This window comes from Drosophila suzukii, chromosome 2R (genome assembly GCF_043229965.1).
Source record: "Drosophila suzukii chromosome 2R, CBGP_Dsuzu_IsoJpt1.0, whole genome shotgun sequence".
Lineage (NCBI taxonomy): Eukaryota > Metazoa > Arthropoda > Insecta > Diptera > Drosophilidae > Drosophila > Drosophila suzukii.
The window spans coordinates 17,629,448-17,657,121 of record NC_092081.1 but is presented as its reverse complement, the minus strand read 5'-3'; the positions used below and the strand labels follow the sequence as shown (position 1 = coordinate 17,657,121).

General features: G+C 38.9%; 1 protein-coding gene across 1 annotated transcript in view; it reads left to right on the top strand.

Annotated features, from left to right (window-relative positions):
- Positions 1 to 27,674, top strand: part of LOC108009929 (uncharacterized) — a 31,649-nt gene that overhangs the window by 3,002 nt on the left and 973 nt on the right. The window contains exons 2-3 of the mRNA XM_017074670.4: positions 11,180 to 11,679; positions 17,021 to 19,052. Of these exons, the coding sequence (XP_016930159.3) occupies positions 11,186 to 11,679; positions 17,021 to 19,052 (2,526 nt within the window). The 5' untranslated portion in view covers positions 11,180 to 11,185. The remainder of the gene's footprint in view (positions 1 to 11,179; positions 11,680 to 17,020; positions 19,053 to 27,674) is intronic.

Here is a 27,674-nt window from a genome sequence, read left to right as displayed (position 1 = left end):
TTTTTAGGTAACTATAATAATTCATTTGACTTTTTAATTATTCCTTTTATTTGTACCTTATTTTTTAAGTTTCGTCTTAAAGAATTCGCGGTCCTAAAAAATATGATTTCAAGCTATCAAAAATGAAAAACCAATTATAAAAGTAACACTCCAAAAATACCCCATAATTTCCCACACTATATTATTAAAGTTTCACCTAATGGGGGTGCAACTATATAATAATTTTCTCAAACAACCATAAATGACGACAATAGATCAAATCACCCGAGGCACGTCAACTCGATTATTTAACAGTTTGTGGAACTGTGGACTTGTGGAATTCGCGTAGCTCCAATAAGTGAAAGGTTCGTCGAACCGGAATTAGCTGCTGGCCAGATTCGGGCATTATTCAAGCGAACTTGGCGCGGTTAGGAGCGATAAACCAGTCAGGACTGATAAGCTCGTGCATAGAACATGGCCAGAACACGTTTGGCACGGACAGCCGAAAATAAAATATTAAACAGATCTTTAAAAACAAACAAAGAGCTTTGACTCCCAACGAATGGTACGGATCAGACGAATATATATCATCATTATCTGATAATAACAAAATCAACTGCTTGACAAACGATCGCGTTTATGGCTTGTTTGATCCATTTATTAAAAAGTGTCGCCATAGGGAGATTGTTAGATAGATGATCTGATCCAAGCAAAGCAGATCAAAGTTAATATATAATTTATTGATTTTAGCCTTAGCCTTTCTTTTTTTATCGTTTTGTTGGGCTGTTTTGTTCCGAGCGTGTCAACTAATTAAGTAAAAATAACGCTGAAACTCAATTGGAAACAAGTTCCAGCAAACACTCGCCGTGCTATTCACAACCATTAGCATTCGGATAATCGGGTTAGGATCGGTTATTGGTTCGCAATCTGGAGCCATTAAAATCGTATTAATAATGGGCAACGAAGAAAAAACAAAACGCATTGAGCTGGCGAATTAAATGGTAATTTTTCAAGTTCAGGCCATCCGGTGACATCGATACATCAGCATTCAATTGATTTAAATAGTCTTAATTGTTTTCAATTTGGCTCACAGCCATAACAGCAGCAGACTTGAACCCGAAACCCACTATTACGATTATGAGGCTAATTTCCATCATAATGGATCTCGGCCTGGCCAAGTGCCATAAACCCGTTTCCACACACACACATTATCATAGATTGTAGACATATGTTTGGGGTGAACCAAATGCAAATATGGGGGGCATTCGGGTTGCAAGTGCATCCCCAAACAAATGCCACCCTAATTGGGCGGACAGCCAGGCCCCAAATTGATTGGTTTTCTGTTTCTGGTTTCGTAGTTCCCCATTTAATTGGCCATTTCTCGCTTGGCCCAAATACACGGACATCCGGCCCCTTCGATTGCCTTGCAAAACATTTCAAGTTCAGTTCGGCGGTCAATAAATTGCACTTGTTGCCGCCGCACTTGTTGCTGCTGTAGATGTTGCTGCTGCTGCTGCTGATGTTGCTACTGTGATTCAATTATGACGGCTCTTTATTGTGTTAACAAAAAACGAAATGTCAAATGCTGACTTGGCCACTGCTATTGACCTTGACTGTGCTGCTCTGTTCGGCCGAACTCAAATCCGAGATTATGCATATGAGTGTATTCAAATGGACTTGGCGGCCCATCATAAATCTGGCTGCTTCTGCAGGTTTTACACGCATTTAGCAAGTTCAAATTGATATCAGGCTGGGTTTCAAAGCACCTATAGTTTTCAAACTTCCTATTTCAACTTATTGTCAAGTGGTTTTTGTTCAGCTGTCACTTAGATATATTATTTATTTGTGTAACTAATTTGTTTCAGTTTTTACCTTGAACCTGTGATACTAACTATTGCTAGTTTTATTTTAAATCAAAATTTTTTTAATAATTATTTCAAGTTTTTTAAAATTATTCTTGAGCTTCCTAAAAAACCTGAGAAATACAACTTAACTAAAGATGAATAAATTCTCATGATTTATTTGTAGATTAAAAATAAATACAAAACACACAGAGAAAATTCTGACGTTCTCATCTGAGTTGAACATTATCTTAAAGTAGGACGACATTTTTGAAGTTAAAAATTTGAAGTTAAATTGGCGGTACTTACTTATATCTCAACAAATACTTATCTAAAAGTTGTTAAATAACCTCAATTTAACTTTTCTCTTCTCACCAATTCGTTTTAATATAGAGAATAGTGATAAGAAAATGTACTCACACGGTTTTTAAGAACGAGTGTTCTTAATTCAAGAACAATGTACTTGAATATTTTACGCTGTGTAACCGATTAGTTTAATTTTTGCCACGACTTTTTTAAATAAATCTAGTCAGCTAGACAACATTTTTAAAATAAGGAATCTTAAGTGCATAAAGGCGAAAAATAAATTTAATAACAAAATGAGATAATAACATGGAATACAACATTTAATTCTCATGTTAAATTAGTTATAAATTCGTTTTATATAATACAATAATTGACAATTTATATTTTAAATGAAAGGCGTAATAAACAATCAGACTCATTTAAAATTAGTTATAAATTCGATTTACATAATACAATAATTTATAATTTATATTTAAAATGAAAGGCGTAATAAACAATCAGACTCATTTAAAATGTTCTACTTTTCAAGGTTTTTTTTCGGTTTAGAATATCCCCATTTCCTTATTTCAAAATTAATTGCGCAAAGGGGAAACCTTTTAGCAAAGCTAAACCAAAATCCATCCTCAGCACATTGTGATTTAAATCCAAGAACTGTGTGCTTTGAAAGTCTTTGCTATTGTTGAGCCAACGTTGGTTCTTGAGAGTGCTGGAAGGCCTTGAGCCCGCTAACATATCTGGCATGATGATAAACCTTTTGGGTGCCGAAGTGGGGACCCAACATGGATTGCCAGTTGGTTCTGTTGGCCATGTTTGCACAGTTGTCGGTGCTCAGCGGGCCAAGACCCGCCCACTTAACCACAACCCACTCCCACTTCCCACTCCCCCATCGGCGAAGTGCGTCAAGTAACACATGGCAACCATCCATCTACCATCTACCACCTACAACCTGCAACAAGCCCCAAAGCCGGTTCATCTCGCATTTCGCAGGCCAACCTCCTCAAACCGAGTATTTAAGCCCCTGAACATCCTTTTCAATGGCTCTCGGACGCCCGGCAAAAAAAGTATCTAAGAGGCAAAAACTAGTTTAAGCCCCACGAATGCAAACGCACTATATGTATGCATCTGCTTGTCTAATATTTTTTTCAAATTTCATTTTCCTGCCAGGCTGCCAGCTTGTGTGTTTATTTGGATTAAGCTGTAAATGTTTTTCATGCGGGCAAGGAACATGGAAAACGACTTATGAAGAACTTGTGTCTATATGCCTTGGCTCTCCTCCTTGGCTTAACAATTTTATTTCGATTTTTTTCGCTTTTAATTAATGTTGGAAAATTAAAAAATTCACTGAAGAAAAATCAGTGGTTATTTGAAGGGCTTTTAGTTCTCCCTTTAAACTAACTAACAGGAAAAAAATAATTAAACAAATTTAATTGTATTAGAAGGTTTTAACTTGTAATAAGCCTTAATAGTATTTGTAATTTTACAATTAGCAATTATTAAAGGTGTTTTTTCCTTCCGGTCTTATAAAGGTCTTTAAAGGTGTAAAGCAAAATTGAATAAAAAACAAAAGCTGAACAACATTTTCGTTAACTGAACAAATACTTGACCAACTGCAATGGCTATATCTTTTTAGTTATCTTAAGATTATTTTTTCAGATTATAGAAAGTGTAATCAAAGGGGGTTCTTCTTTTTTAAACCCTTTAGGACTGCAAAGAAAATTCAGATTGCCTTGTAGACTCGCAGTTCCTATATTTCTTAGCCCTCTTCTTTGACTTAATAACATTCTTTTAAACCTATTTTTTTGCATTTTTTAATTAAAACCCGTGAACATATTTTGGCGGGGCTGCCAGAGAGCGAAAGTTGGGAAATGAGAAAAGCTGGAAAAACGAACTCCAAAAACACCGGCAACAAAAACCAGATTGCCTGCAACTCGGCTTTGAATAAACAAAAGGAAAGGAAAGGAAAATAGCTGAAGAGGGGGGGGAAATGGATGTTTTTTTTTGAGGTGGGTGGTGGGAGGAGGTGGTTAATTCCCGCTTGACTGCACCCCAGTGGGATTAACTCCATTGGGGGGCAGGGGGAATTCCGTGGCACAGCTGTTGGCAGCCGCGGCGAGTTCCTCTTGATGTGCATGCCCAATTGGCGGCCACTCATTTGTTTACACTCATACTCAATAAAATGTGCCTGTAGCTCTGTTTTTTTTTTGGTACGATTCCAATGTCTGGGGCCATTCTATTTTGGGGCCGGAGCTTCTGCTCTTTAGCCGGATTTTTTAGAGACTCGTTGATGGTCAATGCGACCAGGCAAGGTTAATTGAAAACAGCGTTCTCCTCCAAGCAAAACAATCGAGAGGTCGAAAAAAATGCTTGGTTATTACACCACACTGAGAGAAATTGGCACTACAGTTCTGCAATAAATAAAAAAACCTTCAAGTACTTGCTATACCGCTAATGTTATTCAGAAAGGATTTTTAACTGTGCAAATAATATTTTAAAAGGCTCAGATTTAAAGCGATTTTTTATTAATTTTTATTGAATAATTAAAAAAAGGAACCTACGAAAGTTCATTAACTACACGATTCAAAATGAAGATCTCAGATTAAAATAGCTTTATTATTAAATAATTAACAAAAGAAACCTACGAAAGTTCATTACCTACACGATTGTTCTCAAAATGAAGAGTTATTCATACATATTTTACATTTTTATTTTATAAGTCTAAGATATATATAATATAATACATTTATTTATTAACATAATATAATATAACTTAAATTAAATCAAATCCATTTTAAGAAACTTGAATATTTATTATTAAAGCCACTCAAAAATACCTAAGATTCTCGAAACATTTGTTGTGAATGTTTCATTGGTCTAATATTTCAAATAGTTTTATATAAATATAAGTGTTTCCAAAAAATATTTACAAAATTTTTCCCGGTGCATGCATTGACAAGATGACTTCTTTGAGCATCCGATGATGAACGGAACTACGCCAAGTATGATATTTGAGGCCTCAAGGGCAAGGTTCGGCTTAGCATAAATTTACGACCCTGGGCATTATCTATTGTCAACGAGGCAGGCACCGTTCTAATGGAGCCCCGATCGATCGGAAACTGCACACCGTCTCCATCACACAGAAACTGGCCAAGTGGCTCTGGGCCATTTACATAATCTTTGGCCAGCAGCACCACCAGTCGGCTGCCAGTTGCGATTTATTGGCCAAAAGACCAGCCCGTCATCGGACACTGGCAGCTCCCAGAGCTTGCACTTAATTATGCTCGTTATATTTTATAACTTATTTACTTGGGCCCGGGAGATGGCGGCAGTTATCTAATTTATGCGCGTTGATTTGATGGCTCACACTCGGATAAATCACAATTTAATAATAGCACTCTGGGGCGACAAGGGACCCGTCGGGGGGATTAGCATTAACAATCAATCAGCACGTGCCGTTGTGTAAGAGACCTTAAATAATATATGAACTAACTCAGAATGACTTTGGATGCAGAAGCTACGGCGGTAATTACTAACTATTAAAGCAGAAGAATATATGAATAGATTAACGTTGTGATAAGAAGCTAAAGTTACAAGTATTAGGGGGTATTTTATGATTGAAGCGAAATATATGTTGATAGTAAGTTACATAAGTAAATGTTTATATACAATGATTTACAGCGTTGAGTTTAAAATTAACAAAAGTACTAAATACTACTAAAATTGCTTTGATTTTATATAATATTAAACAAATCAAGGACTTAATAAAGGAGGCTGATTTGAAAAATATTTATGAAGTCATCAAATCTTAAAATGGAGATTCGAAAAATCAAACTAACCTAGTTGATCATTGATCATTGATTTTCGCATTCCGATTCTTTTTAGATATCTAGATATTTAGATTTCTCTTCAAAATTTTTATTTTCTATAGTAATAGTACTTAGGTTTGATATATGCACCTATATTAATATATTAACTCTAAAGAGTTTAACCAGCCAAAATGGGGGAGAGGATATGGGGATAAGATCCTCCTCTCGGGTTAAGAAATACATATAAAAGGTATCCCAAATTCTGGATCCGTCACTGACCTGTTTAAATACTTTGTTTTGTAACAAACTTTAAACCCATCCTTCATTTCTTTCTGTGTTAAAGAACTTATGTTTAATCTGGAATATATTTCTTTGTAAAATACAAATCACCTGGGCAACAATTCTTCTGAATGGCTCTCCGCTTTGAATGACTTGTAGTTGAATGCCAGCTGCAGGCTTTCTAAAATCCCGCCGATCTAAAGCAAAGACCCTAATTAGATGACTGCCAAGAGCTGGAAAAAAGGAGAAATATACAAGAGATATATACAAGAGGCTAATGCGTTGGCAATTAGCATTAACCCAGTGCGTTTTTATCCCGCTAAAAACGCAATTATGGGTTCAGTTCAGAGTGGCGAGTGCAGGCGCATTAATTGCCACCAACTCGCCGTAATCATCGTTGCAAAATGTCTCTTTGAGACCAACTAATTAGAGGTTTTGCGTCAGTCGGCGGCACCAACCTCAATGACAAACGGCGACAGTTGACAGTGGGGCAGTGGGTGGTGGGCGGTGGGGTTGGTGGTTTAGTGGAGTGGGTGGTGCAACGAGCCATGAACGTTCGAAAAGGCACCACCTTTCCATAGAGAATGGTTAACAGCCATGAATGAGCCACGAATGAGTGGGAGGGCGTTAAGTATTTTAAAATATTACAATATAGAGCTCAAAGCACCCTAAAAGTCAAACGCAAGTCTTGCTTAATTTAGTTTTAAGAGCTGTGCGGCTTTTATTTTATACCCCTTTCAAAAGATTGGTACTTTTTTCTTTAAACAATCATATTAAATCTGACCCAAAGAAAATGAATGGTATTGTTTGCCAACTGCTCTGATATAATTGGATTGTGTTGCAAGTGCAAAAAAAAACCAAGACAAGACCTTTAACCTAACGAATTTTTAGTTGAAAGGTTGCTATTCTCAGAAGCTCTTGAAGCTTCAGGTTTGACTTTTACTAAAATCTTTTTAGGCCTTAAGGCCCTGGATAACATCTTTAAAAATGTAGTTTTAAGAAACTTAACTGGCTTGGCTCAATGCTATGACTTAACTTCAAATGTTGTTAACACAACATATAAACCTTCGAATTTCAATGGCTTATACATGCAACTAAAAACTTAAGGAATATTAAAAAAATCACTAAGTTCCTTGGTTTAAGGTTGCATCATAAGTAAGCCAAAAAACATTTTAATTAATAGTGGTTCTTAACAGTAATATATTATTATATTTTTTTCATTTTTCAAGTTTAAAAAGGAATAAACATACTTAAAAATATTTTTGTAAGTGCTTTTTAAAGCACTCAATTAGATCAAGACAGCAAATAAACACTTGATTATTAAATATACCATCTTAATTTTATTAAAAACAACAAAAGCCTTCCGGTTTATTTTGTTTATTTGTACTATTGAAGGAGATACTTTTAACCTTTTGCAAAACGATTGAGTTGTTTATTTCTTTTTCATTTGAAGAAGAAGCTTTTGAATTTTAAAGGCAATAAAAGGGAAACTCAGTTGTTGCATCTTCGGGTTGCAAAAAAAAAAACGCGATAAGCATTTTAGGTAAAACACGTTTAAACCAGTCTTCTGTTTTTAGTTTGTTCAAATGCAGTTTGATGTAGCCGCATGAAAAAAAATGGAGGTGTTGCCTGCCCATGTTGCGAGTTGCTAGTTGCGATGTTTTGCCCTGTAGGGCAGTGTAAATTAGCAACAAAAACGCAATTTTGCAATGCGGCTACAAAACAATGCAGATTTTGTGTTGCGGTTTTTACATCGGCGGAGATTTCTTTTCGGATTGGAATGGATTGGTTTGACTGGGCGCTTCTTGGGCAATCGTGGTTTGTCGCTTAAGTCTTTTGTTTCGGCCGTCCGCGATGATGAATTCATGGCAAATAAGTCAAGGCGTAGGCATTGCCTGGCAACACATTCGATTTTAGTCGCCGAATCTGATTCCGATTCCGATTTTAGACTGGCACATTGACGGGCCGGGGCAATTGACTCATTAAAATATCAAAAGCCACCGCAGGCATTCTGATTGAAGAGCAAACTATAAATAAAACCCTCACGTATCCGTGGCCAGTATTTTTATTCGCAGTTCTCATTTCCATAACTCAAGTGGCGGTCACTTCAGCAGTCGATTGTTTGAACCGCGCAAATAGAAGAAGACCCTGTCCAAAAATCGATTGTAATTTTTAGACAATGTCTTGCAAGAGGTGTTTATGTGTTCTTTAACCAAGGGTTATGCAACATTTGCATTTTCCAAGCTGCGACTATACAAACATCAGGTGAATGGAAGGCCTCTGCTCCAGTTTGATGGGCTTATCGCCAAGATGTGCTAAACATGCCATGATTAGTGGATGCAACGGAAATCAGCTAAGCGTTTGAAGTTGCCAACTGTTATTCATGTTCATATCTATGTTTTTCCATCCGAGTTTTTTTTTTTTTTTTGCTTTGGCAGACGACAAAGTAACTTTGAGTTGTCACTTGGCCAATAGAACAGTGCTCGAGCGTTTGTCACTGCGTCTTGACCATGGCACACATGTGCATGTGGCATGTGGCATGTCATCAGCAACGGCAACGGTATGGCATATGGTAACGCGATCGGCGATTAATCCACCACCATTATTATCGCCGCAATTATGGCGACTGTTGGCACAGAAATCCGTCAATCGAGGCGCCTCATCAGCCCCTTCAACTGATGGCGGCCAAGTCAACCGCAAAGTTGTCGAGAAAAGCCATCAGATTCGATAGCCTCATTATCGTATTCTCTGGAACTGAACTAGGAACCTAAATTATAGTGATTACAATGGTTCGAGGTATTACCCAAAATTAATTATCATTTTCGGTAGAACTAATTTCTTGACCTTAAAAGGGGTAAATTAAGAAGCAATCTGGATTAATTGAATGAGGTTTTGCTTATGAGCTAGGTACTGGCAAAAATATATGGCCTATTCACTTCCGAATCTTTATAATTAAGTTAGAGGCCCTTTCACACTTCTAAAAAGAGTAGGAATACTACAAAAATGTCCACATTGAATTCCACATTTTGTGTTTCATATTAAAATTTAGAAGAAAAAACATTTAAATTGCTAAATTTAATAGTGAAATCTTTAAATCAAGGTAGTTAATATTAGATACGATGATTGTAATCTTTAATTAGACATTTTATAAACTTGTTATAAACTTATTGTGTTAATAAGCTAAGGAATTTTGTATTTACATCAAAGTAAATTAGATAGACTATAATTGTTAATAAATTGGTTGGATAATTACGTTTTTAAATAGTATTGATTATTTCAGGGTATAACATAAACTTCCTTTAATCGGCTGTTATGCAAACTCAGCAGATCTTGCATTCACAAAATATTTCCTAAATCAGACAATGCATACCGGCAATTGGGAAAATAGGCCATAAGCAAAAGTGGTACTTTCGCTTGGAGCCCACGCGGAATTGTACTTCGGAATCATCGCCAATTTGGCTGCTTGCATAGGTAGGCAATAATTTGAACTATAGGCGGGTGGGCTGTATCGTTTAATGTTTTCCGCGAGGTCTGCACTCTGTGTGGCATAAAAATCGCCGATTGCCACACCATCGACTGGGGCTGAAACCGCAGAAATGGCAGAAACGGCAGCCTCGTCAGCTCTTTGGCCAGATAACACGGAACCTACGCCACCACGATGAGCCAACTGGGCACTTTTGACTTTGGCGGCGATGATGAAGCTGTCAGCACGGTACACTTATCTATCGATCACACTCCTAACTGCCCATCTCAACCAGACACTGCTTTCACGTAAATGCATTTGGTTACTTGGGTGCATCATCATCAGTTTTGGGGGTGTGCTATCGGTTGGCATTTAGCCACGTTACCATAAATTATGGCCAAAGCGTAGGGGGGTGGAGGAGGCACACAACACGCGTTGCAGAAAAATTATGCAATTGCGCAAAACCCTTTTTGGCTAATTAATGCAAAGTCATGAGCGAGGCAAAAACGCTTGCATCAACATCAGACCGACTGCATCGTGGCCACGAAGTGGATTCTTTGCCAGCGCCAAACCAGTTCCACTTCCACTACCAATTCCACTTCCAACTCCACTTCCAGTTGCAGCTCCAGTTGCAGCTCCAGTTGGCCAAAGCGGATGCATTGGAGGCGCCGCCGCCAAAGAGCCGTAAACACCGGAGCGTTAAATTGTGCAAGCTCCTGCATTTTTATTTTTAACAAAAAAGCCCTCTCTAAAACAGCATGCAGCATTTTAAATCGCCACTTTCTGAATCTATTTATTAGGTCTTAATCAAGTCTTTTCCTGAAAAACGAAATTTTAACTACCCACTAGACATACGAATTAAACCATATGAAGCCCTTAAAAAGCGTTATCGAATATAAAATATGCTATTTTATTTTGCTTGCCATCGCCAGAAAAGAATGCAAGAAAGAATGCTTTTTTCTAATTTTCAGGAACATTGTTTTCTTAAAAATGTTTATCTAGAGGGGATTTTTCTATAAAAAGTTGACCTTTCTATAAAAAGACATATCAAATTATATATTTATGAGTGTATCTCTCAAGGGTTTCTATTTGTTAGCCCTTCATAAACAAATTAAAAATACAACAAATATATATGTATGTACTTAACTTACCCATATAATTGAAAGCCATACTTTTCTCACGTTCCTATTATAAAGAATTTACTTAACAAAATTGTATTCCAAATCTTTTCAGATTTTATAAGAAAGAGTCGGTTAACAAATTCTTACAGTAATGAAGCAAGTTCTCTAAAAGAACATTTTTTTAAGAATTAACAAATTTTTGCATGGTCTCTGGAATTTGACCACAATATTTGGCCTCAATGGTTAAATTTGAATTATTTCTGTCAACAGTAAATGGATAAAAATAAAACTTAAGCGAGTTAAAGTGATATCACTTTATCAATGAAAAATTCTTGCAGCTTTAGATTTGATCAATAAATTAATTAAATTGAATATTTTTTCTTATAGACAACCATGCCCATCTGCAAAAGTTCGCCGGGCACGGCGAGCAAGAAAACAGCCACGGATATATCCGCCGACCACGTGACGGAGGCGGCCCAGGTGAAGCGCACCCGGGAGCAGGCCTACTTCAACTCCTACGACTTCGATGCAATCGAGGTGCTGCCCTACGACGAGGAGGAGGACGAGGCGGGGCACAGGAGTCAGGGCAGGAGCAGGAGCCACAGTAGGAGTCGAAGTCAGAGCAGGAACGGAAGCAGCAGCAGTCGGAGCAGCAGCACCAGGAGCTACTCCGCCCACAAAGACCCCGGTGGGGCCAATAAGTTCGCCTACTTGCAACGCCTGGGAGCCTTCTTTGCTCGAAACGGAGGAGGTGCAGGCGGATCGGGAGGAGGAGCAGAGGAACCCGCCGGCGGAGCTGCTCCAAATGGAGGAGGTGCAACCAAATCGGCACCGAAAGGCAGCAGTGAGAATTTTCTTCTTCCACGAGCCATGCTCAAATATCAAAGGTAAGGAAATTAATAAAGACAACTATAAAAAACTAAAAAATGAGTCCATTTTGATCTAAGTACCAGTGTATACTACATATTATCATTATTATAAAATAAAAAAAAAATCAGGATTTAATCAGGACTTCTTTCTTGGACTTACTACTCTTGAACTTGAACTTACTAATACTTTTGCATTTTAATTCATTTTCCTTAATTTTGTTTTCAATATTTTCAATATTACAAGCCTATAAAATTGTAACCATATATTGTTATAACCATATAACCAACACCTGACCAAAGTTTTTCAACAAAAAATTCCAATAATTATTATAATATTATTATTATTATAATATATTTCTTTGGTGCATTTGAATATGGCATTAGGTATGATATATATTTTAAGAATAGACATTTTATTTAATGTTTAGCAACCAATAATTTACTTTGATACTCCAAAAAAACTTATATTAGGAGACCTATTGATTTGTAAACAATTTTTTTAAAGCGAACCACTTAGAAATCAATAGTAGTTTCAGAGACATACCCCTATAAGATAACAGAACTCTCATATAAAGTGCACTTGCTCACCCAAAGTCAAGATGGAAGACCATAAAGTGTGCATCAAATTCCAAATTTAGATATGGATACCCATCACCCTGCAGCGACCTTCGTTGCTTCCATGGCGACCTTGACTTTAGGAATAGGGGGAGGGGGGTGTTGAGACCAAGAGAGAAAACACCAGAAAAGGCACGACCGTCGCAGATCGGAAACCCTACCTGTTGTTAATGCAATTACGGACGCAACACTTCACGGTTCCAGCCACTTGAGCAGCAGCCGGTGATATTTTGTAATTATGTTGTTGCGAGCCAATTAGCGCGGCATTAAGCCGGATAGCAATCAGTGGTGGAGTGTTGCCCCAAATGGGGATTATGATTAAGCCAGAGATGGTTCTGAGATCGGCGAAGGCAACCTGTTGCTGCCACAGCGCCTAGGTATGTAAATCATGTCTGCAGTGGCAGCGAAGTTCAAGTTGCTGCTGCTGCTGCTGCTGCAGTTGCTGTTGCAGTTGCTGCTGCATCGAGCAATGCGGTTTTTGGCGCCTGTTGTCAGCCTTCACCTCTTTTTGTCTTCATATATGTATATACATATCTCGTATATATGCACATATATCTTGTTGTTTTTAGAGAAGCTTGGCAAACACTTGTCGCCGGTCATCGCCGCAGCGTTGCAGCAACTGCAGACAGCTGCAACAATTACGTTTATTAATTGAAATTAAAGAAGCCACCAGCAGCAGCAGCACATGATCTTCGAATCGCCGAAGGTCAGAGGCTGAGAGCCCGTTTTGGTTTGAAATATTTATCAAAAATACAAAATAAATACTTGAACACATACAAGTGCACTCGTACACTGACAAAAAAAGGGAATAGTTAAAAAATAATATTTGAATTACCAAAACAATAGAATGATTACAGAATATATTAAATTTCATGAACTAAATAAAAAATATCTTAGTCAAAATAGAAAATAGATGATATCAATAAGAAACATGATATCACATTAAATATGGGAAATTAAATATTTCTATATTTAAAATCATTAGGAAACCACAACGGATGAATATTAAAATCTTATATGATATTTAGACAGTCAGCAAGTTTTTTCCCAGTGCATATATGAGTATGCATATGCATTAAGTCGTGCCGTGTATTGACAGCAATTTCAATTAATTGGCGGATAGTTTCGGTTTCCAACTTGTTTCAGCTATTTTGGTCATTGCATGGGTCAGAATATGGAAATCAGGCACTGGCACGATAGCCATGATAAGATAATCGGGCAGATATAGTATGCTGTCAAAATAGCAAACGATTCGCAGCGGATCAAGGAAAGAGCTCCCAAGAGTTTCCCCCCAAGGTCAAAGCCATATAGCCATACGTACTCCCCGCTCTTTACCGAACGGCGTTGGTACTACTACCTATACTTACTGCTCACGCATGCCAACTATGATAAAACCCATTGGGGAGTGGATTTCGCACAGTAGCTCCTCCAAGGCGACCTTGGCCAAGTACGATTCCATTGTCCCATAAGCCCCCATCGATGCAGTTAGATACCCATCGCCATTTGCTAATTTGTATTCGATTTTTGGAGACCGCCTAGGCCATCGTTATGCGTATCTCTGGCTTATGCCAAGGTCGCTTTAGGCGTTTAGCCAATCCAACATACATACATCCATCTTGAGCGTTAAGCATGTGCGAAATCGTCGATATAATCGCTGCAATAAAAACGCGCCGGCCCATTGATTGATTTGCAATTGATAGACGGGGCCAGATCGCGACTTAGATGCCGAATTTTCAGTCGCCTGTAATTTGTCTTGGCAAGCAGTCAACAACAATTAGCGGTCACACGATAGTGTTTACTAACGGTCTATAATATAGTCTATTTGTCCGCTTGTCCGTATGTCCGCTTGTCCGTTTGTCCGCCAAATTCGCTTGTCCGCCGGTCCACCAGTGTTCCGTGCATGCAAACGAGGCTGAACATTTTAATTAACACAGTTCGAACAAACAAAATAAACATATAGCCATAGCTATACCTATACCTATACCCCAAAGATTGCAAAATATTTCATGAGCCGAAAAGGTAACCTTGCCGCTTCTGTTGGTGCGATATCTATGGCCTGTTGCCACTACGCATCGGTAGCTGCGCCACCAAATATAAAAAATAAAATAAAAATATCTACATAGTAACACTCGCCACTGACCGCAACTTATCAATTTTTGGGTGCGTAACGCGCCGACTTACCATACAAGAACAGCCCCAAACGAACTGAAGTGATCCAAACCGAACCGTAAAACTGCGGCAACAATATCTGGTAGCAACAACCGTTATTACGCAACTTTCAGCACTCATTCGAGTTGGCCAAAAGCCAATGTTGACCTAGTGCCAAACGCCGAGTGCATTGAGAACCGAATCTGGGACTTGTTACCGATCGTAAGTGAGTTATTAAAGCAATGCCACTGGCGCCAAGCGGTCAAAAATGCAAATCTGCCCCAGAGAAAATGCAAATTGCGGTGCGATTAGAATTTTGAATAATAATTCTTGGGTGAAGGAGCAATCAATCAGTGGGGCTTTTAGGAAATTAGATCTCTCGGGGTCCAAGACTAGGTTTATTAAAATTAATATAGACTCTTGGAATTGAGTCAATATTAATTTTAATAAACCTAATCTACCAATAGGTTGCTTTTAATAATACTTTAAATAATAATACTAGCAATCAATCAATTAATGATTTAAGTGGTTTGCATATATTAAAGTTTTACAAAAAATAGAATAAGTCGAAAATTGCTCAGTTGATTGATGATACGATTGAAAGAGAAAAGATAACACAAAATTAGTTTAAAAATCCACAAGAGATAATGATCTAAATAGATAATATATTTTAAAACTGTGATAAATTAGTAAGTCAATCCAAGAAATCTAATAATGTCTTTGAAGATAAAAGGTATAGATTATGTTGTTAACAAATAGCATGAGAGGGTGTAAATTGATGATACGATTGAGAATGAAAAGGCAATACAAAATGAGTCCATTCGCAGATCCACAAGAGATAAGGATGTGAATAGTAACTACTTTTTTTGGAACTTATGGAGATTAATAGGTGAATGAGCCTAAGAAACCTAATAATATGGAGCAATTACGAAGATTAATAAGTCAATGTTATTAACAAATAATGTGATATATGATCAAATTTACAAATACTTACCGACTATGTCTGAGTGCAAATATAAGTCTGTTAAAAAGACTTAGGGCTAAATGACTTTGAGTTGGATAAATTCAACTTTATTTGAAAGTGCTGCAATGTAACTCCGAGCTATCCGCAAAAAGATCGAAAAGACTGGCCCCATAAATTTGCCCAAAAACAGTCGGTAGCCATCTGTAAAGAGTTCGGTGAAGTTTAGTGCCCTTCCACAGTGGGAAGCTTCCGTTCCATTCAATTAAGTTTCCATTTCATTTCGCTGCACTTAGCAGGCCACCTCTGGCCATCCTTTGCTCCCCAAGTCATCGGGTACCGGCGAATTTCATGGTTCACCAAAAACTTGGCCAAACTTGGAAACACACACATATGTATGTTGGCAGGAAAAAACGAAAAATTCAGCCAAAAAGTGACTCAAAGCAGTAGACTTCACTTGCATGCCTAACTTTACAGTTAGGCAGTAAAATAAAAACCCAAAAAAAAAACAGACAAAAATCAAACAAACCGAAAGCTAACCGAATTGCAACAGTAACTCAAGCCGAAATCCTGTTTAGAACGAGTTTATTTGAATTGAAATCGAATTTGTATGTTGATGCTGAATTTCTAAAACACGCTTTCAAACGTTTGCTTATATATACGTAAGGAATGGTAAGAACTAAATGTGATTGCACAGAATAAGTATATTTCGGACATCCGGGAGATATTCTATAGGGAATCCCAGTCCAATACACTTTCGTTATTTGCATATCAGCTGGCCGAGAAAAAATGGAAAACGTAAACAAAGCGACTAACCCAGTTAACCAGTTTTCGCCTTCGGCTGTGAAGTTTTTAAGCGCTTCACCATGGGATGAAGATAAATTGCAAGTTTTTTGTTTCACCAGAAAATGTTTTAAAACCTATGAACAAACTTATGGCATGTGTTTAAAACGAAATGAAATATATCTATTTTATTTTAAATATTGCCAAGAGACATGACGCAAAAGGTTTTTAAAAAATAAATTAACAACTTTAAATTGCAGTAGAAAATATTTTGAAATCAACAAAACCAACTTAAGGCAGGTGCTTAAAAAATTTTAAAAAGCTTAGATGAGAAAATTGGTTTATTCCAAATAAATTGGGTAGAAATAAAGCAAAGGATTAAAAAAAAGGTGATTTAGCTGAGTTTTAAAAATTGATATTATTTTGAATTCTTCAGACATATTTAATTTTTCAAAAAGAGTTTGCAAAAATAAGATATAAAATTATTTTTAATAAATAACGTCTTACTTTTATATAAGTGGCTAAGGAATGTGTTTAAAATAAATTGATTTATTTTTTTAATATTTCATAACAAAATGAAGTAAAATATGTTACATACATTACATATTTGTAGGCCCGTTTATAAAGATTACTTTGTAGCATGTTAAATACAGTCAGGCAAAGTTTTTTGCAAGAAAAATATATATTTTGCCCACAGTTCTTCAGTCGTTTCCCAGTTGGCGACGCATAAACAAAACGGCGATTGCGAAAAACCAACAAAAACCACTTTCCAACGCGAGGTTTCCCTTTCAACCGAGTGTTTTCCACCGATTTTCATGACTCTTTCCCTCGCTTTTCCCGCTCTCATTGCAGCTCAGCGACAGCAACAACACCAGCCCCGCCATCGTCCACAGCCACATCCATAGCCACATCCACTTCCACGGCAGCGGCTCCAATGCCATTGAAGAATGGGCATGGTCTGGGCAGTGGAATGGGGAATGCAAGTGGTCACGACCAACAGCTGGAGGTGACCACCTCCGCGGGAGTGGGGGAGCGCGGCAAGAAGTGCTCGATTGCCTCCAATGTCAGCAGCACGCATTCCACGGATTCCGGACTGCCACTCGCAGCAGCAACAGCAGCAGCAGCAGCAACAACATCAGCAACAGCATCATCAACATCTGCAACAGCAGCAGCAACATCTGCTGCTGCTGCAGCAACACAGTCAACTGAGACGGGTGGCTCACACTATTCGACGGACAAAAGCGGCTCGTCCGGTTATTACAGCTCCAATGTGTGCTCCACTTACTCGCTGGACGAGCATATCTATTGCGAACCGGTCATCGATGTCCAGGAGAAGATCAAGAGTGTGGCCGTTAGGCAGCGACAGCGACCACCACTCCAGCTGCCAACGAAAGTGGCGACTCCCCAGGAGGTGGCTTTGGCAGCTGCGGACCCACCAGTAGCCTCCGCTGAAAAACTGTCCGCAGTCAAGAGTCAGCGGTTGGACATGCAAGATGCAGCTGGAGCTGCACCTGCCTCATCCAATGACCATCATCAAATCCAGTCACAGGCCGAGGTGGCCGAGGGACTGCATCACTATAGCAGCAAACTGCGCATCCTGGAGACGAGCATCGAGAATCTGGACCGGCACCTAAAGACCTTTCCCTGCCTGTATGCCCAGGAGCATATTGTGAGCTTCATGCAGGCAGCTGGGGGGAGAACCGAAGTTCCCAGCCATCCGATGGATATTGGAGAGAAACTGAGGGTCTACAACCAGTTGCCCACTATTATGGAGCAGCAGCAGATGCAACAACAGCAGGAGAACCTGCCCGATGACTCTCTGCTGGACATTGACCTAGATGCCTTTCTTTTGGCGCCCAACGTGGGGCCTCATCGGGGCATCGACAATCCCAGCTTCCTGAACGACGAGCAGCTGGCGGAGAACAACTACAAGTGTGCCAAGTACATCAACTCCTGTCCCGAGGATGCCTACCGCCTGGAAAGCGAGAGGGGACGGGCCGAGGAGACGTATGCCAAGCGCTATGAGGATCAACTGCATTTCCAAAACACCCGTGAGCTACTGGAGGATGTCCGTGATAAGATTCGCCTCCTATCGCGTGCCACGCCCCCCGCCTCGAGCGCAACCACGCCCACACCCGCCAGCACACCGCCCACCGATGTGCCCAAGGAGCTGGAGGGTATGATCCACACCCTGAAGCACGAACTGGAGTCCTATCTGCAGCGGATGAACCAGCACAGTGAACTGGAGCTCCGCCAGCTGTGCAGCGGTCTGGGTCGCCAGCAACATGTGGTCCGGCTGCAGAACGCCCTCGAACGTCGACGCAGTTGCGCCGATCTACAGCTGAACGCCTACGAGGCGGTACGCGACGGTGTCCTGATCTCCGCCAGCGGCAGACCTCTCAGCGTACGCGAACAGATCATGACCATTCGATGTGCCAGCGATCCCAACTTCAAGATGAAGCGCAAGTCCCTGGCGGAGATCTTCCCCGCCGCCGAGTGCTATGTGGAGTCGGAGGTGACCACCACCAGTATGTCGCGCAGTGCCACGCCCTCGCCCGCCTCCACGCCGCAGCTGGAATTGGAGGCACTGCATCCGGTGATGATAACGCAAATGCAGCGGAATCTCACTTTCCACAAGCCCATCCTGGCGGTGGCCAGTGGCAGTCAGGGAATCGGTGGCAGCGGCACCATCGATGGAGCTGGCGGGGATAAGGCGGCGCGGGAGCGGGAGCGGGAACGGGAGAGCATCGCCGAGTGGCACCGCAAGAAGCCCAGCATCTGGGAGATGTACTATGGCACCAACCGGCTGCATCAGTCGCTCCTCGGAAAGCAGCGAAGTGGAGGCGAACTGGTCATCAGCAGTGCCCAGCCCACTCTGTCCTATGTGAGTATTGCTGGGGAAAATGGGAAAAGGTGTCTGGTGGATATTACTTAAGGTATATGGCTGCAATTTGGGAGGACTATAAAAAATTACGTGGCAAATATTAACTTTACGAGATGTTTACGATGGGTTCATTTAATTTATGTGCCTGTCTTGGAGAGTTAATTATTTATTTAAGGAGTTATAAAATCATTAATTAAATCTTGGACCAAGGGAGTATATGAATTATTTAAAAAACAAACATAACTCCATTACAAAAATACTTAAATATATCCAGTTAAGCAGAAGTATGTACTTTTAAATTAATATGGAACTTAAATATTTTAAAATTGAAAATGCCTTTAAAAGAAGTTAGGCAACAGCATTGTACGTGGTTGCTAATCAAAGAAAACCTTTAAAAAGTACTTGCAGATTTTATTATTTTCTTAAATATTTAACTTCAAAGACTGTTAGAAACATTTTAGTGTCATTTTAATTTATTAGAAAAACTGTAACTAACTCAACGTCCGTATAGAAACAATATACAATCCACCCACTTTCATTGCATTTTTAGTGTCCGATTTAATAAATATTTATCTCCACAGATAATAATTCGGTGGCTGAGCATTCACTTTAGTTTGGCTGGGATTCATGCAATCGCATAATAATTCCACGATTCAATTCACTCCGTAACGAGTGAATTAATTACCGATAATTTAATTCGATTTGCATTTCAATGGGATTCTATGGCAACCAAATCCACTTCCGTTCATTGAATTAATCAAACCGAAACCCCATAAAATTTAATTAATTTTGGTCTGGTTAAAAACCGTTCAGTATGCTGTGGAAAAGGTAAATCCTTCCTTCGAGTCTGAAGATAAGCTCATATTTTTCCTTGGCTCGATTACAAATGATATATCATTAGCATAGCTTGGGTCAAGTGCGTTACGAAATTATGACCGTATTTAGATCAGCAGCCGCTTGCAGAGATAATTATGATCCAAGCGGGCCAACGAGGCGTATGATTAATGCTCTGGCTAATTGCAGCCGAGCCAAGTTGCAGCCCGAGGTCGGGCCAGCCCAATGGAAACTGAACAATCGAGCTGGCTATAACTATCTCAAGTTCGTATTTTCCTATGCTTCTGGCCCTCAGCTCATTAAGCTGGCCAATTCCTCGACCAATTCGCATTCTAAGCCGGCTCGGTTCGTGCAAGCACAGTTGATGATCAGCCTCATCCTTGGCCGCAATGCCAGCCATTTTGGTAGCATCGTGAGCTGGCTAATGCCAACACCCCCGCAAACACTTTTGGCCAGAACTGGGAGCCACGTCATTCGACGGAATTCGCATGCCCGTCATTCCCCAACGTCAGAGTTTAATATGCACCAGACGGTGCTATCCATAAAGTCGATTGTCGATAGTATCTATACATAGTCAGGGACCCTGCGAAGCGGCAGTTTGATTAATGGATCCGCCTGGCTACTGTTCCCCTTTCCAGCCGAAGATCTTGTTAATTACATCTAATGCTGGTACCCCCACTCCACTCCTTTTCAAAACAGCTGCCAGATCGATTGCCTTGCCTTGCCGACTCCAACTCAATGGCTCTTCAGTTAATGCCAGATTAAGTCATAATACCGATAAGTGACTGCAAATTACATTGAGAATCAAATAACCATATCAATGGAAAAGCAATCTTAGCTGGATGATACTTTGTCAGTCCATGTTCAATTAATTATTTGAAATTAAAGTTCTAGAGTGTTATCAAACAAAATGAGGATTCAATTAATGCCTTCCAAATAATATGTAATTGGTAACATTTTTATAATAAACCCTATAAATTAGCGGTAGGCAGCTTCCTAAACAAAGGGCATAACAAATAGCTCTGCCGCCACACGCACAGTGTACAATAGGCCTATTTATAAGAGGTTTTCCTTAAATCCGCTGAAGAATTCTGTTCTTTTTGAACAAAGACTCTTAAAATGTAGTTACCAATGTTGGTATAATGTCAAATATTAATATTATACTATTTAAAATTGTTTAAATCAATTCAGAATGAGCTATCAATTGTGATTTCCTAGCAAAAAACCCGCTTTACTTTACTTTTAAAGGGTATATTACTGTCTAATAACCCCTCGAGATTTCCGTTCTTTTCGGATGGAGACTCTTAAAATTCCGTTACCAATTTTGGCTTCCGTTCTACGCCTTCCGTTTTCGGGCTGCGGCTTATGCAATATCCGCAGCCGCGATTTCAGCGATTCTGGCCAAGATTCAATTGCCGTCAATGGCCGAACTCACGCCCGGCATCCCAATGAGTTTTCACTTTCGGCCAGGCCCGACGCTCGTCGAAGGTTTGTTCACCTTTGTGGAGCAGATAGTCGGATCTATCGATTCGATTTGAACTTGAGTGCCTGAGTGGGGCAGTCGTGCGAAATGATACGGTTAAGCGACACTGTACCAGTTAGCCTTTAAATTCCGTTAAGACGACGGCCGCATCTCGGCCAACTGGCCATCGATTGTGGCCGCGATAACTGGATAAAAACATGCAACAAGTGGCAAGAAGTTGCCCTACAACTCGTATGACCTTTAAGGACGTTCAGGTGAGATTCCGTAAAAAAAAGTAGAGTAAAAAAAGAGAAGCCGCCCCATCCTGAAGCTCTGAGGCCTCCTCAAAAGCCCGCTCGCAAACAAAACTCGTCCCACGGCAATTGGCCGGCAGCAAACGAAACTGAAAACCAAAAACTAAACGGGTTTGCTGTCATGAATGCCAAAACGAAATCGAAACCGAAAATGAAAATGAGAATGAAACGAGACGAAACTGAAAACTGAAAACGCAGAGAGATGTAAGGCGATCTGGTCCAAAAGCGGGCAAAAGCTGCACGCGTTTTAGCTGCCACAAAGTGTTGCAATCGGAATCGCAACCACACTTACCACCAGTGGACAGTGGCCGGTAGACACTTTGCAGTGGCCAGTGGGCAGTTGCCACCGCTACAACACCACCACCACCACCACCACCCAATCTCAAACTGGGTTATGGCGGATTCCATTTGGGGGGCAGGCCTCAAGAGCAGTCGCTGGTCATGGAGTTGTCAACCTTCTTCGGTTGCCATTTTGCATGGGAGGCCGTCTTTGGGGTCTTTTAATTGAGGCTCCCACTCGGAAAAATGGGGGAACATCAATTACCTAAACTTATTTTATTTCTTTGAATCTTATAAGGCTCTATTGGTTAGGCATAATACGGGAATATCTATTAGCCAAACAATTTATATTTCATTAAATCTTAGAAGGCCTTTTTAATTATGAACTATTTAAAAGGTAGGAAAAGATCATTTTCGAATATATAAGTTGGTTTAAAATTTTTGAATTACTTTTTGATCAATCGGTCATTCATTAGGTTTCATTGATGATCTTTCGTTTATGGCTTTACTAATTGTTAGTATAATATTCACAATTTAAAAATAGTTTTGGATTTAATCGGTAACCATTTGTAAGAGAATTTTTATTTTTTTATAGCAATTGGACATTTCTTAAAAATCTTTCTTAGTTGTCTTTATTAATGGTTCATTTAACTATGCAAAATTAGTTTGAGATTCTCTTAGTTGTCAGACCATTTTGATGGTTCTTCTTAACGGTTGGTCATTTATTAAATATCTTTTAAAGAGATATTATTTTTATAAATATGTAAATATATATTTTACTATAAGGTTTAAGAGGGGAACTTATTAAACTATTTCTAGTCAGCTTAATTCATATTACTAAAATGTAATATTCCTTAAAAACTAAATAAATTCAACCACTATGAAAATGTTTATTTTTAAAATATTAAAGTTATCGTCAGAAAACAACGTTATCAATACAAAGGCAGTCACTTGAAGTGGCTAAAAAACAATATATGCAGTGCAAATTGATTTGATTATCCCCCGAAACGATAAATTGACCTTTAAAACACCCTCCTGATAGATCTTTGAACCCATTTCTCCGTGTGCACTACGTCCACCTTGTGGGTCTCTTTGGGTTTACATAAACTACAAACTATTGGCCGTTAGTGGCTCAGGGGTATTGCTTCCACGGAAGCTGCGGCACTGCCCGCAATTATGGTATCAAATTTCCAACTATTGCCCATACGCCGTGTGCGCCGAGGGAAAGGCAGCAACTAATTAGACTGCCACTGCCACCTGAATTTCGCAATTCTGCCACGCCCACCCGGAGGCACAGCCGCCCCCTCCGGTGGCGGTGGTTGTTGTTGTGGTTGTGGTTGTGGCAGCGATGATGGTGACTCAACCAGCCAGCCTCCAGTTGCAATTTCACCACAACTTTAAAGCGGAGCAGGCGAAAGAAGAAAATTCAATGCAATTGCATAAATGCTTGCACACACTTTTAAATTGAATTAAATCCGCGACTCAGGCTCGCGACTCGTGGACGTATTGCCACACTTTACTGGAGTTAGCATACGCCTGTTAATTGCCAAAGACAAAACAAAACTAATATGTGTAGAAGTGCCCCCCCATGAAGACATTCACCTGGTTTTGGGCCAGACGGCAGATCAGTTGTTGACTTCGGCTCGCCGCAAATGGATCAGGGATTAGTGACGGAAACAATGGATCAGTAAAATGGTACAATCCTAAAGAAAATGAGATATTTTTTTTTATAATTGGATGTGAGCAAATATTTGTACTTCATTATGATGAGAAATCATTATATCGAAGGTATCAGTGAAAAGTTCGTGATAAAAAAAATCAAACTGATTAATTTTAAAAATTTCCACAAAATAATGGAACTGATCAAATTGACCATTATAATAGTTGAATGAATGAATATTAGGTAGTCAATCTTACCCATCATATTTTTTATGAGCACTTTCCTTATCATACAAGTAATATCAGATTTTCTGAACATGATATGGTTTAATTATTTACAATTTTGCATATCTATTCATATGTTATAGAAACCATAATAAGATGAAGATTTTTTTCTGAAGAGAGAAAGTTATCAGATCACGACCGAAATTTCTTTCCCCCAACTTTAACAGAATTCCATCGTGCTGGAATGATCTGCAAACCATAAGAAAAATGTGCAAGTGCCGGAAAAAATACCAGACTCTCGTGTCTGCAGATAACACAATGTACTAGATATAACTTCTAGGTAGACAAACCGAACTGCAGTCCGGTGAATTTCCATTGTCGCGACGTGAGCAAAAGTACGGATTCCCCGCCTGGCGGAGATTACGACCGTCGGCCAGTTGTTCGTGGACGTGTTAAAATTTTGTTTTCTCTTGGAGTGATTTTTCAAACCTGATGTACTTGCTCGTCGGGGGTGTGGGGGGGGGGGCAGAGGTACCAACATAATAAACTTGGCCAACTTCCAGAGCAACAGCAAACCAGCGGGGAAACAGAAGCGCTTTCAATGTCAGCGGTGGAAAACGTGTGCGGCAAATTAAAAAGCAAAAAACAGCCGCCGATCAATGGATTTTCTTTTAAAAAATTAGCACACACCCAAAAGCCGAACCCGTATTTGGGGGGCACACTAAATATACAAAGTGTTTCAAGGCCGGGTTGGCCGGGAATTTACAGCCAGTAGTCGATTTCTCATCATTTTGCATATCTTTGGCGAATTTATGGCTATTTTTTTTTTATATAATTTATTTATATCTATTATTTGTTGCGTGTGCGTAAGCGAGTCGTTGTGCGGCATCATTTGCAAATTAGCTTATGGGCAGGCGTCTCCCCTGGCGTCAAAATCGGCAAGATATTCCGGCACCTTTGGGGCCCCCAAGTTTCAATTCAAATCCACCCACGGCGTTTTACACCACAATTGCACTTCATTTGGCATGGCAAGCCAATAAAACCGTTACACTCCAACTCCCACAAACACGGGGGATACGAAGTGAAGTACACTAGAAAAATATCATCCTAACTGATAATATCTTATATAGTTATTTTGAAGAAATGCTTAAAGTTGGGATTCACATTTGTCTCTTAATTAATGGATCTCTAAGCATTTCATAGGGGCTAATGAACTCCCATATCGTTTTAGTAGGAAAAAACTAATAGTATACATTATACATGCTGGAAGAACAAGTTTGCTTAAACGAATAAGAAACCAATCCATCATCATTTAGGAATTGTTTATATATGTATAAACCTTAAATCGAGAGCTCTATTCTGCTTATATAATATATCTTAAGTGACAAAGCATTGTATTTGGTATGCCAATATTAAATTTCTTTTGAAATATACCAATATTACTTTTTTGAATATATTTTTAACCAATCCATCAATATTTATGAATATATAATTTAATAATTTTTTGGAAATAAGACTCTAGACTGGAGTTCTGCTCTGGTAATTTAAGAATATTAACTTACATTTTATAAAACAATACAATTTTTTAATAAATTAATAACCAATCCATCAATACTTCTGAATATATAATTTGGTAATTTTTAGAAATAAACCTTTAGACTCGAATTCTACTCTGTTAATTAAAGAATATTAATTCACATGCTGAATTAAAAACAAATCTTTAGATAATATATATGCAAATATCGAATATTTGGAATGATTTAATAACCAATCAATCATCGATTATCATTTTATTTTTTTGTGTGCATCGCCTGTAGCCAATACACTTGCAAATGCCGGAATGCGGTAATTTCCCCGCAGCCTCCGCCTCCGTCATCTTTTGCCGATTACGTCTTGCCTTTTCACAGTACTTTGACTGATAAACAGCAGCGGTAATAATGAACACACATCTATGGGTATATATATATGCATGTTCCCCGACTTTGAACGGCATCACTAACCTCAGACAAGCGAATCATCAAAAGGGAGAGAAAAGAAGCCGGAAGGCAAAAATGTACCGCAAAGTTGTTCATTTCAATTTCTCATTTTGATTGTGTGCGTTTTTCTGGTCGAACTCAAAATACAGTTTATACTCGCTAAGTGGAAATATAAAGTTGAAAACTAAAAATAAAATGTTTCTCAGAAGAAAAAATATTTAAAATGTTCCTATACATAGTTTATTTAAGCTGCTTATGCAAAGTTTAAGTATTATTAGAAAAAATGGCTAGTTTGGAAAAAATTTGAAAATATTTTCAACAAGTATTTTTCAAATTTTCAATATTTCAAATGGTTTTCCCTTTTCCGTTAATATTTTTTCTAATATTGTTGGACAAAATGTTGAAATTAAAGACAACTCTTACAAGAAATTTAAAATTGTTTTAGAATACTTAATTCGAAAACCTGCAGAGTTAAAAAATTTTTATTTTTCAAGGAGTCACTCCAAGTTCCCTTGTAGCCGATATACACTGTAATTGGTTGAACAGAAAAAGAAATGATCACCCGGATCGAAGACAATGCAGCTTAAGGCACCGCAAAAAAATAGGAAAAAACGGAAGAAAAAAATTCCAAAACCCGTCGCAATCACAATAAGATGCAAAAATAGGTGTGCACAAATTTTTGCAGGCTAAATTGTGTGTTCGCCTTGTTTGCCACAGCTCAATTACACACATGCCGGGGCGAGTGTGTGCTGAAAGCACTCCAGACACTCACAAAATTACACTTGAATGCCCTTTTAATGACCGCATTGCGTATACGCCGCTTTCACTCTTGAAATTCGATAAGCGATTCAATCTGCCATTTGGCACAAGCGAGTGTTTAGCCGGATTTGTAAACATTTTGGCCAACAGAACTTGGTCCCTTACTAATTGAAAGTGATGTAACATCTATGTATGTCAAATTCAAATGTAATTTGCAGTTGGGAAATTACTTCACTTCCGCCGGAAGTTGTTGTGACAGTTGATGTGTGACAGTTTTTAAATGCTGCAATCCCTTTGCTGTCAAGATATAGGTTATGCATTTTTATTTAAAAAGCCTGCACCTGACTGAGTGAAATTTCCCAAAATGTTTCATAACTTTTAACATGTTTAGCGAGAATCGGCAAAAAAAAAACATCACAAAAAAGCATCAACAAAAAACTGTTAACGTTTTGTTTCAAGTCTGCCTTTTTCGCCTTTTTTTCGCTGTTACTGAAAAAGATTTCAAGGTTGTGTCGCTAAAAGTGAGACGATCGGGAAAAAAATGAAGATGAGCACAGGCGAAACAACAAAAGCGAAGAAAACAAAGCTTAGTGGGTCAAATTGTTGTGCGTTGGAGCCCTTTTTTTGTTGGTTTGTTTTTTGGAATTTTTTTTAGCATATAACCACGCCCTGAGCTCAACTGCAAATATTGGCAGGCACGAGACGGTGTTTGGGCCGTGATTTATGGTTGAACATTTCGTGACCCGAAATGCTCGAACGAGCCTTAGCTTTATTTTGACTCCAATAGGATCGCTGCGATTATGCGCGATTCGAGTGATCATAATCAATGTCAAGAGAAGATTGTCAGAGCTCGTTGATGGTCAGCAATTTGCATAAACCGAAGCGCTTATATCATCAAATATTAATTAACTTAATTGCAGGCCCAAGTGACATTTGCAGTCAAACTTCTCTATTTAAAATTCATTGGAAACAATAAAAAATATCAGTGAACTTTGATTTTTTTAAATTTTATTTAAAGTAAGAGTACTTCTAATAAAAGTTTATAATAAATTTAAAAAAGTTATGGATCCTGCTTAATGTTGTGTAAGCAAACTTTTGTACATAATTCAATTTC